Source organism: Camelus ferus, chromosome 13 (genome assembly GCF_009834535.1).
Source record: "Camelus ferus isolate YT-003-E chromosome 13, BCGSAC_Cfer_1.0, whole genome shotgun sequence".
NCBI classification, from domain to species: domain Eukaryota; kingdom Metazoa; phylum Chordata; class Mammalia; order Artiodactyla; family Camelidae; genus Camelus; species Camelus ferus.
The window spans coordinates 1,016,946-1,032,141 of record NC_045708.1 but is presented as its reverse complement, the minus strand read 5'-3'; the positions used below and the strand labels follow the sequence as shown (position 1 = coordinate 1,032,141).

Below are 15,196 nucleotides of genomic sequence, written 5' to 3'. Positions count from 1 at the left end.
AAACCCTGAGATAATCACGGTTCAAAGTGGGGGCCTGGAGGGGTCACCTCGTGTCCCAGCTCCTGGTCAGCAGGAATGAGGGGGCCAGGGCTTCAGGGGCCCTGGGGTACCGCCGGCAGCACCTGGGACCCCGGGGTGGAGCGGCGCCGGAGGGGAGCACGGGGCTGCGGGGGCCCTGGGGTGCGGCCAGCAGGACCTGGGACCCCGGGGTGGAGCGGCGCCGGAGAGGAACATGGGGCTGCGGGGGCGGGGAGTGAGTGAGGCTTTTTTTTTTAAGTAAAATGGTTTATTCTCAGGCTCTCCAGGGACAGAGATCTTCATTTATTTGTTTTTATTTATTTATTTATTTTTGCAGAGGGAAGGTAGTTAGGTTTATTTGCTTATTTTTTTCAGTGGTGGTCCCAGGGATTGAACCCAGGACCTCGTGCGTGCCAAGCACGCACTCTCCCATTTGAGCTATACCCTCCCTTCTTCTTTAACTTCTAAGTTTTCCTTATCCACTGTCTGAGAAGGCACAAAGTGCAAGCCCCACGTGCACAGGATCACAAACCAGGACCCTTTCCTCCTGGGAGTGAACCTGTGTGTCCTTGAGACCGTCCGTCTCACGTTCACCCCCGCCCGCAGCCACAGCCCTTCCTTGCTTGTCCTCCCCTAGGCCAGGCCTTCACCAAGGATCTGAGAGCCTTTTACAAGCCTTCAGAGAGTCCAGGGGTCTCGGGTTCCAGCCCGAGTCGCCGCCTGCCTCTGCGCTCACCTGGGTGAGGCTGTGTGAGGAGGGACGCAGCCGCGGAGGGTGGGGGCCCTGGATGTCAGAGGGCATCCCCCTACGGCTCTGGCCACAGCCAGGATCTCCTCACCACAGGTCTCTCGAGTGCAGGGCAGAGGGTTTTAGCTTGAAAGACGATTTGGTACAAGTCCTGAAATAAATTTGGGCCAGAAAACCTCTGACTGTCCCTCTTGAAGCAGAGTGACCCTGGAGGAGGAAGTCCCATGAAATGTGCTTCCATGTTGGTCCCTTCCAGCCCAGGTTCACAGGCGTCCACGCACAGCACAGCCAAACACAGGACAGCTTTTGTCCTGTCACTTGAGCACCCTGTGCTCAGCAGGGCACCCCCCCTGGTTACCTGTCTCTCCGCAGCTGACTCAGTGGGGCACTGAGCTCACACGAGCGCCTGCTAAGTTTGGCTTCTTCCTAGGCGGACTATGTGCTTGCAGTGAGGTTTGGCTGCTTCTAACACAATCATGGCCTCAGCCCCATCGCTGTTTGTTCCTGACGTGAGTTTAGAGGCAGGGGTGACCTCCCTCCTGATCACCAGGAGCTCCAGCTTCTGTTTCCTATTCTGCTGCTCTGCCATCTTTTGCCCATCACCTCATGGTCCAAGAGGGCTGCACAAGTGCCAGCCATCACGTCCCTATTCCAGCTAGCAAGAAGCAGGAAGGAGGGGCCTTCCCTTCTGAGAAGCTCTCTGGGTATTCCGCCCACTGCCACTCACACCTCATCGGTTATGCAACCACCCCAGGCCACAAGGAGACAAGAAACACAATTTCCAGCTGTGACCAGGTTCTGTTGCCAGAGAAGAAGGGGAGCCTGGGTATTTCGCGTCAACCAGCCACCTTTGCCGAGGGGTTTGGGAGCCCGAGTCAGAAATCTGGTCATCAGCCCGCACCACGGGGCCCTGCTGGGTGCGCGGCCGGCGGGTGGGGATCTGGGCCTCCTGCCACCTCTGCCTCCCCTCTGCCTCCGTGGGATGAACCGCCGAAGGGGAGGCCGGTCCATGCCCCCATCCCCACCCTCCCATCCTGCATCCTGCATCTCCTCTTGGGAAGCAGGCCCCACCCGGGACAGCTAACCCAGGCCAGGACCGAGGGCAGTGAATGACAGCAAAGGGGCTGGCGGTGAAGATGCTGGCTCTGTTAGACCGACGGGGTGGGCGGGAGACGCTGTGGTTGTGCAGGGGTTGGGGGGTCGCAGCTTTGGGACCTAATGAGGGCCCCAGAGAGGGGCGGCCCACCAGAAGGGGCGGGCAAGCCGGTGCTGAGCGCTGGGGGTCAGGAGCTGTGGCTCCCGCCCTGCCCTGCCCTCCTGCCACTGTCCAGGAGGGCTCACTCCCTCAACAGGAAGCAGTGCCCTGGGCAGCCACCCTAGTCCTGTATGGTGGCCCCTCTGGGCTCTCACACTCGGGGTCCTGAGCTGAGGCCCTGGGTGAACAAAGGCCGCGCTGGGAGGCCTGGCCACAGGGTCGGGTCCAGCGGGCCCTGACAGGCAGCACCTGTGGCCTTGCCCCCAGAGGTGGTGCTGCGTGCAGGTGTGTGGCCCCAGGTGCAGGTGAGGACCTACTGCAAGTCGGGGTGAGCTGCTGGGGCCTCCCACCCGGCCCCCTGCCACTGGAGCACGAGCTCAGGTTCAAACCCTGGAGCGGTTAGGGGTTTCTGGAGGTTGGATGTTGGAAGTTGGCCTGCCCAGGGAGACGGGGAGGGACGCAGGCTCAGAGCAGAAGCATCCCGTGAGGCTGGCCTAAAATCAGAGCAGAGCAGGTGACATCTTATATTTTAAAGCAGTTATCCAGTTCAACTTGTTCTCAAGAGCCCAGCAGGCAGGGCAGCCGCCTGGTCCTGCTGCAGGCACTCGGTGCCCCTGCACCCCAGGCTTCTCTGGACGAAAGTATCCATGGCCTCTCATCACTGTTTCAGAACCACGGGTGCCTGAAGCCTGCATCTGTGCAGCAAGGAGGGGGTCCCAGAAAGACCCCCGCCTCGGGGTCTCAGCCCTGTCCCCACAGCCCACCCCACAAGGCAGGCCTTCAGCGCCTGGGGCCAGGTGCTCTGAACCTGCAGGACAGCGGGCGGCAGCCTTCCTCCCCCATCCTAGGGGCAATTCAGAAAATGAAACCTCTAAAAACTTGGCCCCCGATTATGCAGATAAGTAAGATGGGGAGAGAAAATGCTTTCTCTCTCCAAAGGCCTAATGGCAGCAACACGGAATTCAAACCTCTGTATTGTATTATTTTGTTGATGAGGAATACTTCAGTCGTTTACGTGTCTTCAACTTCCCAGTAGACGACTCGCTGTTTGTTGAGAAGAAGGCGATGTCACTGACTGTTGCCAGATACTCTAAACCCTGTTTTGGTGAAATCGTAGCGCCCAGACTCTAGTAACAAAGCACGCTGACTCCACGTGCAGAGCCCCTTACCCTTTTGTGATTCCCACCCACCGCTTCAGACAGCAGGACCTTTTATGTTCACTGCTGTCGGTGGGGTGTCTGCCTTGCAGGGGGCCCCGCACCCCCGAGTAATTGAAGCCCCTTGAGTCCTAATGCAGGTGCGGATAATTGCTGGAGGGCCGCTGGAGGGCTGGCTGAGCCCGGGGGCGTCAAACAATCCCCGGTAAACTGGATTTGGGAACCCAAAAAAGCCACAGCAGTGAGGGGAACCTCAGGTCGCCTTTTTTTAGTGCACAAAACCCTCCCCTGAAATGTTCCCAATTGATCTGAGTGTCTCCTCTTTTTCACTGTTGAACAATGGTTCTGAGAATTCATCAGCTGGGATCCATGAAGAATCACCCACAACTGTAAGATGATTTTAAAAATCAAGGTGCCCTTTGCCGCTAACCCAATCTTGCCAATAAAAGTGACAAAAAGGGGTAGCAGGGAACTTCTGGAAATTTCACTGCCTCTTGGGGTGATAACAGGCATTAATGTTTATCGTCTGTGCTTAATTGTGGCAGAATAGCATGAAGGGTCCATATTTTTAAAGGAAAATTTGTGCTGTAAATTCCTTGTTCAGGAATCACACCAGCTAGAGGGAGAGTCCCAGAGGAGTGTCAAAAAATACCTACCGCGTTCCTTCCAGTGCCAAAGCCGCGGGTCACGATGGGAGTGAACTCAGAGGTGGGGGGGGGGGTGTCTGCCTGAAACCAAAGCGTCAGAGGAGAGGGGGCCACAGGATCCCCAAGACCACAGCTCTTGGGAGCCGGGGCCTTGGGGGTGCCTTCCCCCAAGGCTCTCCTGGACCCCTGGCCCTCTGCCCCTGCACGTCTGGGAGCAGGTGAGCAGGGCTGTGAGGGGCCTGACCCCCAGGGCCTGCTGGGAACCACCCCCCTCCACCGTCATCTCCTCCTTCCCCGGGGCTGGATGCCTGGTCTGGGGCCTGGATAAGAGCCATGACGCACCAGCCTCTCTGTGTGTCTTGTGGCCTCAGATACCCACACTGTCCAGCCCCTGATGGCAGATCTTTGGCAGCCGTCTGGTGGGAACCACAGGATGGGGAGAGAAGAAGGGAGGCGGACGGGTGGAGCCGAGGTCTGGCCTGTCCTTAGTGGGCACTGCACAGCAGGTGCCCTGGATGTACCTCCCAGCAATGCAGCTCCAGCCTGGTCTCCTCCCAGCACCCTGGTCATGGCCTCGGAGCCCTGTCCACAGGGGGACACGGTGGGCAGCCTCCTGAGGTGGCCAAGAGCCTGGCAGTCTGCAGATATACCAAGAACACCCTACCTGCAAGGGCTCAGGGGGCTCTCGCCCCTGTGACCCTGAGGATCGAGGCCGTCTGCCACCAGTCAGGGATGGTGGCTTCATCTGCTTCCCCAGCTCCTTCAGATGGGACCAAGGTGCAAAGTCGGCCACTGGCTGCTGGCAGCTTCCCGCCTCAGATGGCGCAGTGCCTGCCTGGCCCGGTGCCTGGGACCCCCACGTCAGCCCCTCTGCCGCCTCCCTGAGTACCATCAGTGGGGCTCCCCATCTTCTGTGGTCTGAGCACCTGCTTGCCTGTGGCCTCATCCCAGGGGCTCTCCCTGTATCACCCCCCATCACAGAGCCTGCAGTCTTCCTCTGTGGGCCACACTGCTGCCTGCAGGTCCCAGGGACAACCCAGGATGCAGCACTGGGGTCAGACTCCTACACCGCTGAGAGGCCTCTGCTGGCTGATGCGTCTCACGGGTCACCGGGGTCTGGTGGTGCAGGGTGTGGCCCCTGTCATTCCAGAATGGCTCCAGCTGGGCTTGAGGGCGGAAGGCTAGGAAGGCACCCGGACCTATCCAGGTCCCCAGGCGAGGGCCAGGACACAGTCACTGTCAGGGAGGCTGAGTCTACCCACAGCATCGTCCGAAGGTGCCTGGGAGGGTCAGCTTGGGGATCGCTGTTGTTCTGGGGGCAGTGGTGCAGGCCTGGCCCAGGGTGACGTGGAGGAGGGGCTGGCAGGGCACCACCACAAGGAGGTTCCCGGGGCCAGTGAGGGGTGGCCCCGGACTGACAGCCTGCACTTGTGGGCGTGTTTATGTGCATGTGAGCGCACACACCGGGCGAGTCTCTGTACGCGTGTGTGCATGTGCACGAGGGCGTGGGAGACTGTGTATTGGGCCTTACATGCGAATGAGCGTGAGTGGTGTGCACACTCACATGTGGGACTGTGGGTGTGCGTGTGTGCTCGCACGCAGGGTCAGGCGCGGGGAAGAGGCGATCACAGCCCCCAGTCCTGACCCCAGGTGCGGGGGGGAAGAGCCTCGGGCAGCTGGCTGGCGAGCCCGCAGGTCTTCTCCTGAAGCCTCGGAACCGCTGCCTTTCAGTGGCAGCCAGCCTGCCGGCTTGGTTCCCTCCTTTCTCCAGGGCCTCCTGCCAGCCCTGCCCCGAGCGAGGAGAGGAGGCCAGCGGCAGAGCCGTGACCTCGGCCACTCCCCACGCGCCAGCCGCGAGCTTCTTGGCCGGGTGGTCTCCTAGAGACAGCCACATTCTTTCCGGAAGAACAGGGCACACACGTTTTCTGCTAAGAGAAGCACAAACCCCCAGCCCAAGGCTGACTCCATCCCACCGGAGACATGAGCCCCTGCTCCTGGAGGCCCCAGGCCTCCGCCGTGGCCCCAGCAAGGCCCCATGCGCCGTCCAGGCCGGGCCTCCTCTGCCAGCTGGCCGCCCTCCGCAGGTGGCCTCACGTTGGAAAGCAGCTGCTGGCTGCCCCAGTTCAGGCCACGTCGTGGCCCCTGAGGCCTCCGCCCAGGGCCATCCAAGAAGCCCAAGGGCAGACATCGTCAAAGCGGCAGCTTCAGAAACGGCACCTCCCAGTAAGTGAAAGGACGCGTCACCGCGGGAGCTTGGAGGGCCCCAGTGTCAGTGCCCACGTCCTCTGGCCTCTCCCGGGGCTGGGCTCCAGCTCCCCAGACTCCTCCCACCCAGAATGGGCTGAAGACAGCAGTGAACAGGTAGGGGACACCCAGGGCCCAGCAGCTGCTTTCCAGTCTCTGGCCGAGGGCTGGGGAACAGATGGGAAACCGTGGGTCAGTGGGCACCTTCCCGAGCCCGCGGGTGTGGCTGGCTGTCCGCCTCATCCCCGCGGGGCTGGTGGCCGCAGCCGAGTCCTCTCCGGGGTTCCTGGCACCTGTGCACAGTGTGCCCAACCTCGTTCTCCCGGGTTGTGTACAAATAGCTTGGCAGGGGGCCTTCTGGAGGTGGGGAGTGGGCGGGGGCGTCAGAAACAGACACAGAAAGAACCCCAAATTTGTCCCCAGTCTTGGCAGTCTGCCAGCAGAAAAGGCCCCTTTGCATTCCTCGGCGCCGGGAGGCAGGTCTGACAAAGCAGCGTGGCCTCGAGGTGGCAGGATGCATCTGCGCACCTCTTCCCGAAAGCGGGAGTTGTTAGCTGAGCTTAGGTGTGTGCGGGCCCTGCCGCTCCTTTTAGAAAAGACGGGACTGGGGTGGGTTCCTGGCAGCGACAGAAAGCTTGGGTTGTAGGAACACGCGGTGGGAAAGGACGTGGGCCAATGGGAGCAATGGCGTCACGATGAATCCACTCTCTGTGCTTCGGAAAAGGGAGGGAAAGGGCAGGATAGGGGCCCCAGAGCTGGGATCTGCTGAGCACAGCCAGATGTGGCTGCCAGGGCCCACGTGCCCGGGAACCTCGCTCTGCCAGGCGTCCCTGACCCAAACTGCCCACCACAGGGACCGGAGATTCCAAATGCCCGCCGTGCCCACCCCTCCTCGTCCAAGCTGGGCCATGGGTTCCCTTGCTGGCCTGGTTCAAGGAAAGGAGACACACCTTTGGAAATTCTCGAATTTGAGAATTTCTTAATAAAAAAATACACTAAAACTCACCCAGGGGCGGGAAAGAGGGCCTGCAGTTACAGACATTATGTCTCCTTGCATGGTGAATTTCTGTTTCTGGGGCTGATTCTCAGCCTGTATCTCCACCCTAGGTGTGGGCAGCGTGACAGACAGACAGGGCCAAGGTGGAGAAGGGGTGCTCTTGCAGGGGGGCCTGAGGAATGTGCGGGCCCAGTCCTGTGGTCTCTTCTAAGACAAGATCTGGCACACTCGATTCCACCCCACTGGTGCCTGCAAAGCAGCACAGCCCCTTGGCTAAAGCTGGCCGTTTTCAGTTTCCTCCTCTGTAAATAGGGAGACAACAGCTCCTCCTCTAGGCTGAGGTGAGGGTCAGGTGTGTGTAGACCGCATGGGAAGAGCTTAGCAAAGGATCCGGCCCCTGGAGAGTGCAGAGTGACCATTCTGTGGAGGTGAGAACAGTTCTGGTGGTGACTTCAGTGATGATGGTGGAGATGATGATGGTGATGGTATGATGGTGGTGGTGGTGATAATGATACCGAGGGTGATGGTGGTGATAATAGTGATGGTGGTGATGATGGTGGTGGTGATGGTGATGATACCAATGGTGATGATTGTGGCGGTGATGGTGGTGATGATGATGGTAATGGTAATGGTGGTGATAGTGGTGATGGTGGTGGTGATGGTGGTGATGATGATGGTAATGATGGTGATGGTGGTGATGATGGTGATGGTAATGGTGGTGGTGGTGATGGTGGTGATGATGGTAATGATGGTGATGATAGTGATGATGGTGATGGTGATGGTAATGGTGGTGGTGATGGTGGTGATGATGGTGATTGTGGTGGTGGTGTGATGGTGATGGTGGTGGTGGTGATGGTGATGGTGGTGATGATGGTGATAGTGGTGGTGGTGATGACGATGATGGTGGTGATCATGGCTATGATGGTCATGATGATGACAGGTATGCTGGGGTCAGTGAGGGTGGTGAGGGCGATGCAGCAGGCAGACATGGTCATAAGGACATCCAAGGACTGAGGTCATAGGAGTCAGGAGGGGCTGTACAGGAGGAGCGGGCTTCAATCCTCAGAGCATCAGCCAAAGGAGGCTCGGAAGGAGGCCCAAGCAGAGTGTGTTTGGGGTTGGAGGAGCTGGTGGTGGTGAGCAGCAGGGATGCTGGAGAGAGGCCCAGGCAGACGTGGGCCCTTGGAGGTGGAGAAGAGCCAGGAGGAGATGAAAGAGGCCCCTGAGTCTGGCTAAGGTTGGGGGAGACGCCTGCTCAGAGGCCTGGATGAAAGGGGGATGGGGACTGGGCCCCTGAGGGCGAGAGGCAGCTGAGCCGCGGGGCATGAGGTGCCAGGCAGGGAGACCTGGGTGTCCATCGGGTGGGAAAATCAGCACTCGCTTCCTGCTTTCTCGGCAAATGAGCCTGACTTTGTGTTTCTGTACAGAAACAACCCCAACCTGGCAAAGGACGCTCACGGCCCAATCTTAGGTTGCGTTGTCTGGAGGGCACCAGGTGGGGTCAGGAGGCAGGACCCTGGGTAGATGTCCTGTCATGCCTCGGGGACAGTGGCCCATCTACTCCCATCCCTGCTAGGAGCCACCTGCAGGGTTTTGCTGAGGCAGATGCTGCCTCAGACGACAGGGAGCTGCAGACTTTCTCCCTCCTCTTGGCCTGGACCATCTCCTGGTACCAGATGGGCTGCAGGCACCGGACTTAACTCCCGACTCCTGTCAGTGGGACAGGACTGGGATGGGTGAGGGGTCCTTGGGACAGCAGGCCCATCCTGTGTGGCCTGGTGGGGAGGGAGCCAGGGTACAGATGCCCCCACACTCTCTCCTGCCTGCAGACCCTCCAGGGTAGACCCCAGGCCACCGTGAGGATGTCTGCCCACTGGGCAGATGGAGGGAGGGGCTGGCATGCAGCCCAGACGGAGCCCTGGCCTGGTGGCCTGGACAGCTCAAGAAGGGGCCCGAGGGTGCCCACCTGGCCTCGCACGGCCCTCATGCTGCACCCCATCAGGGGGCCCACGGCCCCACGCGTCTCCCAGCATGGACCACTCTGCTTCACTGACCGCCCAGGTGCCTGTGTCCCCCCACATCTTTCTAACCAAACAGCTCCTTGCTAATTGCGTCTGCCGGGTGTCTGGTCACCCACAAACGGGACGGGCTCTCACCTCAGGGCTGATAACGTTTCAGGGTTTTGATTCTGGCAACTGGAGGAAACAACTGGGCCTAGAGCCGGCGAGGCCCCGGGCCCACAGCGGCCACTTACGGTAGCTGCGGGGCCTGCGCCGGCCTTATTCACAGCAAGGTCTCTCCGCCTTGGCCTCAATGCCCTACACAGGTGATTACGGAGTCTAATTGAATCGGCTATAAAAAGATAATTAATTGGCTTTTCCCTCCCAGAGAGGTCAGGCTGCCCGATCTCCCTGGCCGGCTCGGCCTCCTCTCTCTGGAGGCAGCATAGTGACCTTTATCTTGCTGATAAAGCTGTAATTGCTGTAATTAAAATCGACATAAAGGCTTCAGAAGTCACTCGCGGGAGCGGAGGACAAGCGTCGGCTCACAGGGGCCTCCCGGTGGGCCGCTCTGGCTGGGGGACCCCAGAAACAGGCCAGGAGCAGCTCCAGGGGCCCCGGAGGCCAAGGCAAGATGATCACCCGAGAACACTGTCCCCTTGGGCACACGAGGAGACATGGGACATTTCTGGCCCTTGGGGGCACCCCCTCAGGCCCCCGCAGCCCAGACGCAGAGCTGGTGCACTCCGCCAGGATCCGGTGCGCTTGGAAGTGGCCACTCGGCCTGAGGAAGCCCCAGCGGGAGGACGGCTGTCCCGTTCCTGGGGGGGGGGGGGCTCTGCCGTGGCAGTGCCGGGGCCTCCCTGAGTGCCCAGCGGTGTCTCTGTGGCTGAGTCTGTTCTCGGACGTCGGGGGTCCTCCAGTGCGGTTGGGCCCCTGGGGACCAGGTCTGCAGCGGGGCGGACAGGGTAAGGCAGGGGCCGACGAGGGGCCGTTGCACCACAGCAGCCTCGCAGTTCAGCTGCGTGAGCAGAGGCTGGAGGGCCCGGCGTCCAGGAGGCTGAGGCCGGTGGCAGCCAGGGATGCGAGAGGAGGCCAACAGGAGTTTGCAGCCAGCACGGACTGCGCCTGAGTGTGAATCTGTGTGCTAGATGGCGTGTGAGGAGCGGACCAGAGAGCCAAGCTAGGCGGAGAGGCTGGGCAGTGGCCTGGACCCCCACATGGTGACCATGGCATCGCCCATAAGGACAGGGACCGAGAGGGCTCGGGAGACCAGTACCATCGCCCATGCTCCTCACCAAGAGGGGACTGAGCTGCAGGAGGGGCGGCAACAGGCCTGGGGGACCCAGGGCCCCATGGTGTGGGAGTGTCTGCAGGGCGCTGGAGGCGGGGGCTCCTCTGGGTAAACACAGTGCTGACGTCCACGGTGAGTGAGGTGCCCACCCAAGGAGGGGGCGGGATAGGAGAGAAAGGGCCAGGTGTGCCCAGGACAGGCATTGGATGTCCAGCAGAGGGGCCAGGGAGGGCGGCCAGTGGGGACAGAGGGAGAGAGGTTGTCTATGGCCGCTGACACCGGAGCAGGGTGGGTGTACTGCAGGGTGGGGCCCAAGCAAGCCCCTGACGTCGGGGGCGGGGGATGCTGGGCCGTGGTCATGGGGGGCCTGGAACCTCCACAAATGCGGAGAAGCCTGTACTGACCGTGCCAGCGCCCTGCGCGATGCAGCACGAATGGACGGAGCCCCCATGGCAGACTAAAGAGCCGCTGTTCTCAGTGGGAGGCAGAAACCTGACAGGCCTCTCCCGGGCCTGCTGAGCGCCACGTCTTGATCCGGAACCCCCAGATCCCCACGAGGCTTGCGGCCTCGTCAAGCGCCCCCAGGCCGCCGTGCTGCCTCCCCAGCCTGTCTCCAGCCAGGCCTGGACGGCGCCCAGCCCACAAACGTTCCACCCGGCAGTCCACACACAGGCCACCTGAGGATGGGGTGGCCAGGGATGGCGGGCCGGCCTGTCTGGACGTCACACATGCAGAGCAAATAGAAGCTGGCTGTCCAACTGGACGAGCCAGGAAGCCACCACCCAGCCGAGACAGAAGAGGCGAAGGAGGCAGTAGGGAGCGTGACCAAGGAGCAGGGCAGCGTGCGTGGCCAGAGGGGGCTGACCTGGCCAGGCTGGACTGTGTTCTGGGGACAGTGGGGGCAGCGGCCTGGCTCCGTGGGGGATATTGGGAAACAGATCTGAGGGCGAGGGAGGACCCAGGAGTCCCAGAAGGCAGTGCCGGCGTAGGGGGAAGTGCTGGGGCCCGCGGGGGACGTGGTGGGCACGGTGGATCCGGATGCATTTGAGACAGAGTTGGTGCTGCTGCCGAGACCAGAGGAAGCGCGGGGACCAATGGGGCTGCCCCTCCCCCCGCTTCTGGCTCAAGGGCCTGGGTGGGTGCCAGGCAGATTTGGGGGTTCCCTCTGAGAAGTAAGCACGTGAGGCTGGTGGAAATGGCAGGAGGCGGTCAGCAGCCCAGCGCAGTGTGGGCAGCACGCGTCTGTGGAGATGGGCGCCCGTGGTCAGTAAGGCCCACCTCCAACCCCGTGTCCAGGTCGTCCTGACTCCAAAGGCTGCCCTGTTGCCCACCCCCCTCCCCTCCACGTAGGGCAGTCCCATGGGGTCAGATGCGCGCCCCAACTCCCAGACCCAGGCTAAGGGCCAAATGTGCCTGGGGCTGCAGACACAGCTGCCTTTGGGGTTTAAGCCAGTCTGTGCTGGGTTCTCTCCCTTGCAACAGAGTCCTGGAGCCGCCGCTGCCTCTGCCCTTGGGCTGGGAATGGTGCGTCCCAGGGTCCGCCCTCCCGGCTGGGAGCTGCAGGCGCACCTGAGCCACCATCGGGTTCCCTAAGTCCTCTCCCCGCCAACTCCATCAGTTTGATTTCAGCGCTGCATGTGCTCCCAGGAGCGCCCGAGGCTCCCACTGCACCGTCTGAGCCTTGGTCCCCCTCACTCACACCTGTGCTCCAAGGAGGCGCCACGAGTTTCCCTGAGAGCCTCCCCTGAGTGCTCGGCACCCATGACGGTCAGGAGGACTGGCTGCTTCAACAGCCCCGCCCTGAGCCCGGCGGACATGGCTTGGATGTGCGCTGATCTGCACGCCAGATGCGTTTCCATGTCCCCACCCGGTTCCCAGCCCCCAGAGGGCGTTTTTTGATCCCAGGTCTGGAGCTGCTGCTCCAGCAGGAACCAGAGGCCTTAGCAAGTTCTAGCTCCGGCTGGGGTCCGGGCCAGCGTGGTCACCTTTTCAGAGGGCTGTTAGGACACAGCACGGGGGTCTTTATTGTCCAGCGGTGTCGATAAAAGAGGCAGGCCAAGCTAGCTCCTCTGGAACCCGCGTGGAAACCGGCGGTGCATGAAAAAATGGAAATTGTGCCGTCAGCAGCGCGGTTCCCCGCTGTTGCCCAGGACGTAAATAGTGGGAGGGCAGCAGAAGCTAATGGGCAGGAGGACGTTAGCTGGAGAACGTCCTTGCGGACAGAAAGACTTTCCTCTGTATAATGTGTCATAATGATGAGATTAAGACACCTCCGAGAGAAATAATTCCCCGCCTGCAATTTGGAAATACTTCTGGGGCCCATAGCCGCCTCTCCCTGCAGAAGGTGGGCCCTGGGGAAGGGCTGTTAGTGGCTGAGGCCCCAGGGCCCCATCCAGAGCACGAATGACAGACCCCCCTCCACTGACCCCGAGCCCCTACCCTCCAAGGGGGACTTTGCCGGCAGGAGTGTCCAGCCACCTCCCCGAAGCCAGCTTTTGCTAACGTGTGTGCCCTACTGGTGTATGTGGGCTAGGCAGGGACCCTGGGGACACAGGCTGGTCAGGAGAGCCTGGATGTCCAGCCTCCATAGGAGAGCGGGCCTGAGGGGCACATGTTTGCGTCGGTCTGGGTGGTCCTGCACCAGCGCCACAACCCAGCCCCGCCCCGGCTCAGCTGCCGCCTCCTGTGCATAAGAGATGAAGGAGGGCAGCTGAGGCTGCCTGGGGGTAGCGGAAGGAGCCTGGGGACATGCCTGCAGGAAGGAACGCTCCTGTCATCCTCACACCTTGAGACGGGGAGGCCAGGATGGGCAGGGGTCCCGGTGGGGGTGCCCGCTGCAGAGGCAGAAGGCTGAGCCCACTCCTCTGACATTCTGTGGCGCTGGAGACTGTCAGGGTCTTGCCTTGTGAGGCCTACTGACGGCTGCAGGCTCTCCTGAGCTCTGTGCTCGCACAGATGTGGCCTGACATCACCCGGGCCATGGGAAAGTCCTCCGGTCACACTGCTTAGAGAGGGCGCTGGGCTCTGCCTGGCTGAGCTCAAGGCCTCTCTCCTGGGGCCTGTCCAGGCCTGGCCAAGACACCCAGGGCCTCAGCCCTCAGGAGACCCCCCTGCCCCAGGGCATCGCCTGCCAGGCCTGATGGTGGACCCCAGACAAAGGGGTCAAGGGGCTGTGGACCCCAAAGGACACTGGCTACAGAGCTGCTGTCTACACCAGGCCCGGCCTTGCCCCTGCCTGGCCTCTCCCCTGGAGGTGGCCTTGTGGCCAGCACTCTGGGCAGCAGGGCCAGGACCCCAGCCCCCCCGGGGTCCACGTGGCCGTCCATGCAAGTCTCACTTGAGAGGCCACGTGAAAGCTGCTTCCTGGCCTTTGCTTCGTGACACTTAGAGGGCCTTCCTTTCTTCCCTTTTCTGAAAGCCGCTCACTCCTCAGCCAGGAGACACGAGACCCCCTGTCCCAAGGACTGTCAGCGTGTGGAGCGAGGCTATGCCCAGTTCTCGGACGTCTGCCTCGGCGCCCCTCCGCCTGAGCACCACCCCATCCTGTTCCTGGACAGCCTCCACGAGGTAGGGGCGGGAGACCCCCGACAGGGCTCAGCTGCACTGCCCGACACTGAGGCCAGTGCATGGGGGGTGCCGGGAGGGGTGCACCGTGGGGAGCCTCTAATTTCTCCCCGCCCCTCGCCCACCCCTCCTAAAAGGCAAGCAGCCGGCCCGGAGGGCTGGGCCCCAGGAACATGACGCCCACAGCGCAGGACTCGCCAGAAGGCAGCAGGTAAGAGAGGTCGACCCACTCAGGGCACCTGGGGGCTTGGTCTGGCCGCCCCATCAGCTGCGCCACAGGTGGGGCCTCCCAGGTGTGCACATTCAGGGGGGCCTTCCCCACCCACCTGGCCGGTTTCTCCCCACGTGGAAAGGCACGGACGTGGAGGGCAAGGCTTCAGCCTGCCCCGGAGTCCGCATGCTTCCATGGCCTGGGGAGCAGGGAGTGGTGGCCGGGTTGAGGATGTCCCTGCACCGAGGGCCTTGATGGGAGGGGGCCGCCGAGCGGAGCCCCACCTGTGTCCCACGCTGTCCCATGGAGACTCGCTCAGCCAGGCCCAACAGGCGTGGAGCAGAGTGGCCACAGGGGCCTTGTTCAACGCTCTTGGGGCCTGCAGGACACTGGGTGTGTGGACAGGGGCTGGGAGGACCCACCGGGCGGGCACCAGGCCCCTCGGGCAGGAGGGCGGGCACTGTGGCTGGCACTTCGTCTCCAAGCATCCCTCTCCGCTCTTCCCAGCTGAGTTTGGGTCTCTGCCTGACACAGTGGACAGGGCTGTGTGGTCCTACAGGGAGGCCAGGGGACGCCACACTCCTCCAGCCTCGACCCTGCGGAGGAAGGCTGGATTTGGGGGAAGCTTTCCTGGGAGCACCTTCAAGCCACGCAGCCCCGGGGCTCAGGCAGGACTGACCCTCACCTCCCACCCAGACCCCAAGCACCTTGGCGCCATGAGCATGACCTCACCCCTCCCGGAGCCGCCAGTGCCCCCGCCACCTGGGGTCTCCTTTGCGGGTAGAACTGTGAGGTGCGGCAGAGCAGGGCTGGGCTGGAGGCAGGAGGTGCTGGCAACTCGGCCACAGACCCTGAGCAAAATCACTGCTCCCCCCGAGGGCACCCAGTCCCTGGGCGGATGGGACGGGAAAGCACGGCCCCTCTGGTGGCAGGGAGGAGCCTCGGGGGCCAGGGAGGGGCCAGGCCTTCCAAGACACCCACCTGCCACCGAGGCCCAGCCTCCGACCCAGGCGTGAGGCTCCTGGGTCCACGGGAGCTGAGGTCAGCGTGCTGTGGGCGCC

At 62.1% G+C, this 15,196-nt stretch overlaps 1 protein-coding gene across 1 annotated transcript in view; it reads left to right on the top strand.

Moving 5' to 3' along the window:
• The window catches only part of MORN1 (MORN repeat containing 1), a 52,631-nt gene that overhangs the window by 25,509 nt on the left and 11,926 nt on the right, over positions 1-15,196 (top strand). The window contains exons 12-13 of the mRNA XM_032494971.1: positions 13,779-13,927; positions 14,062-14,135. Coding sequence (XP_032350862.1) covers positions 13,779-13,927; positions 14,062-14,135 — 223 coding nt within the window. The remainder of the gene's footprint in view (positions 1-13,778; positions 13,928-14,061; positions 14,136-15,196) is intronic.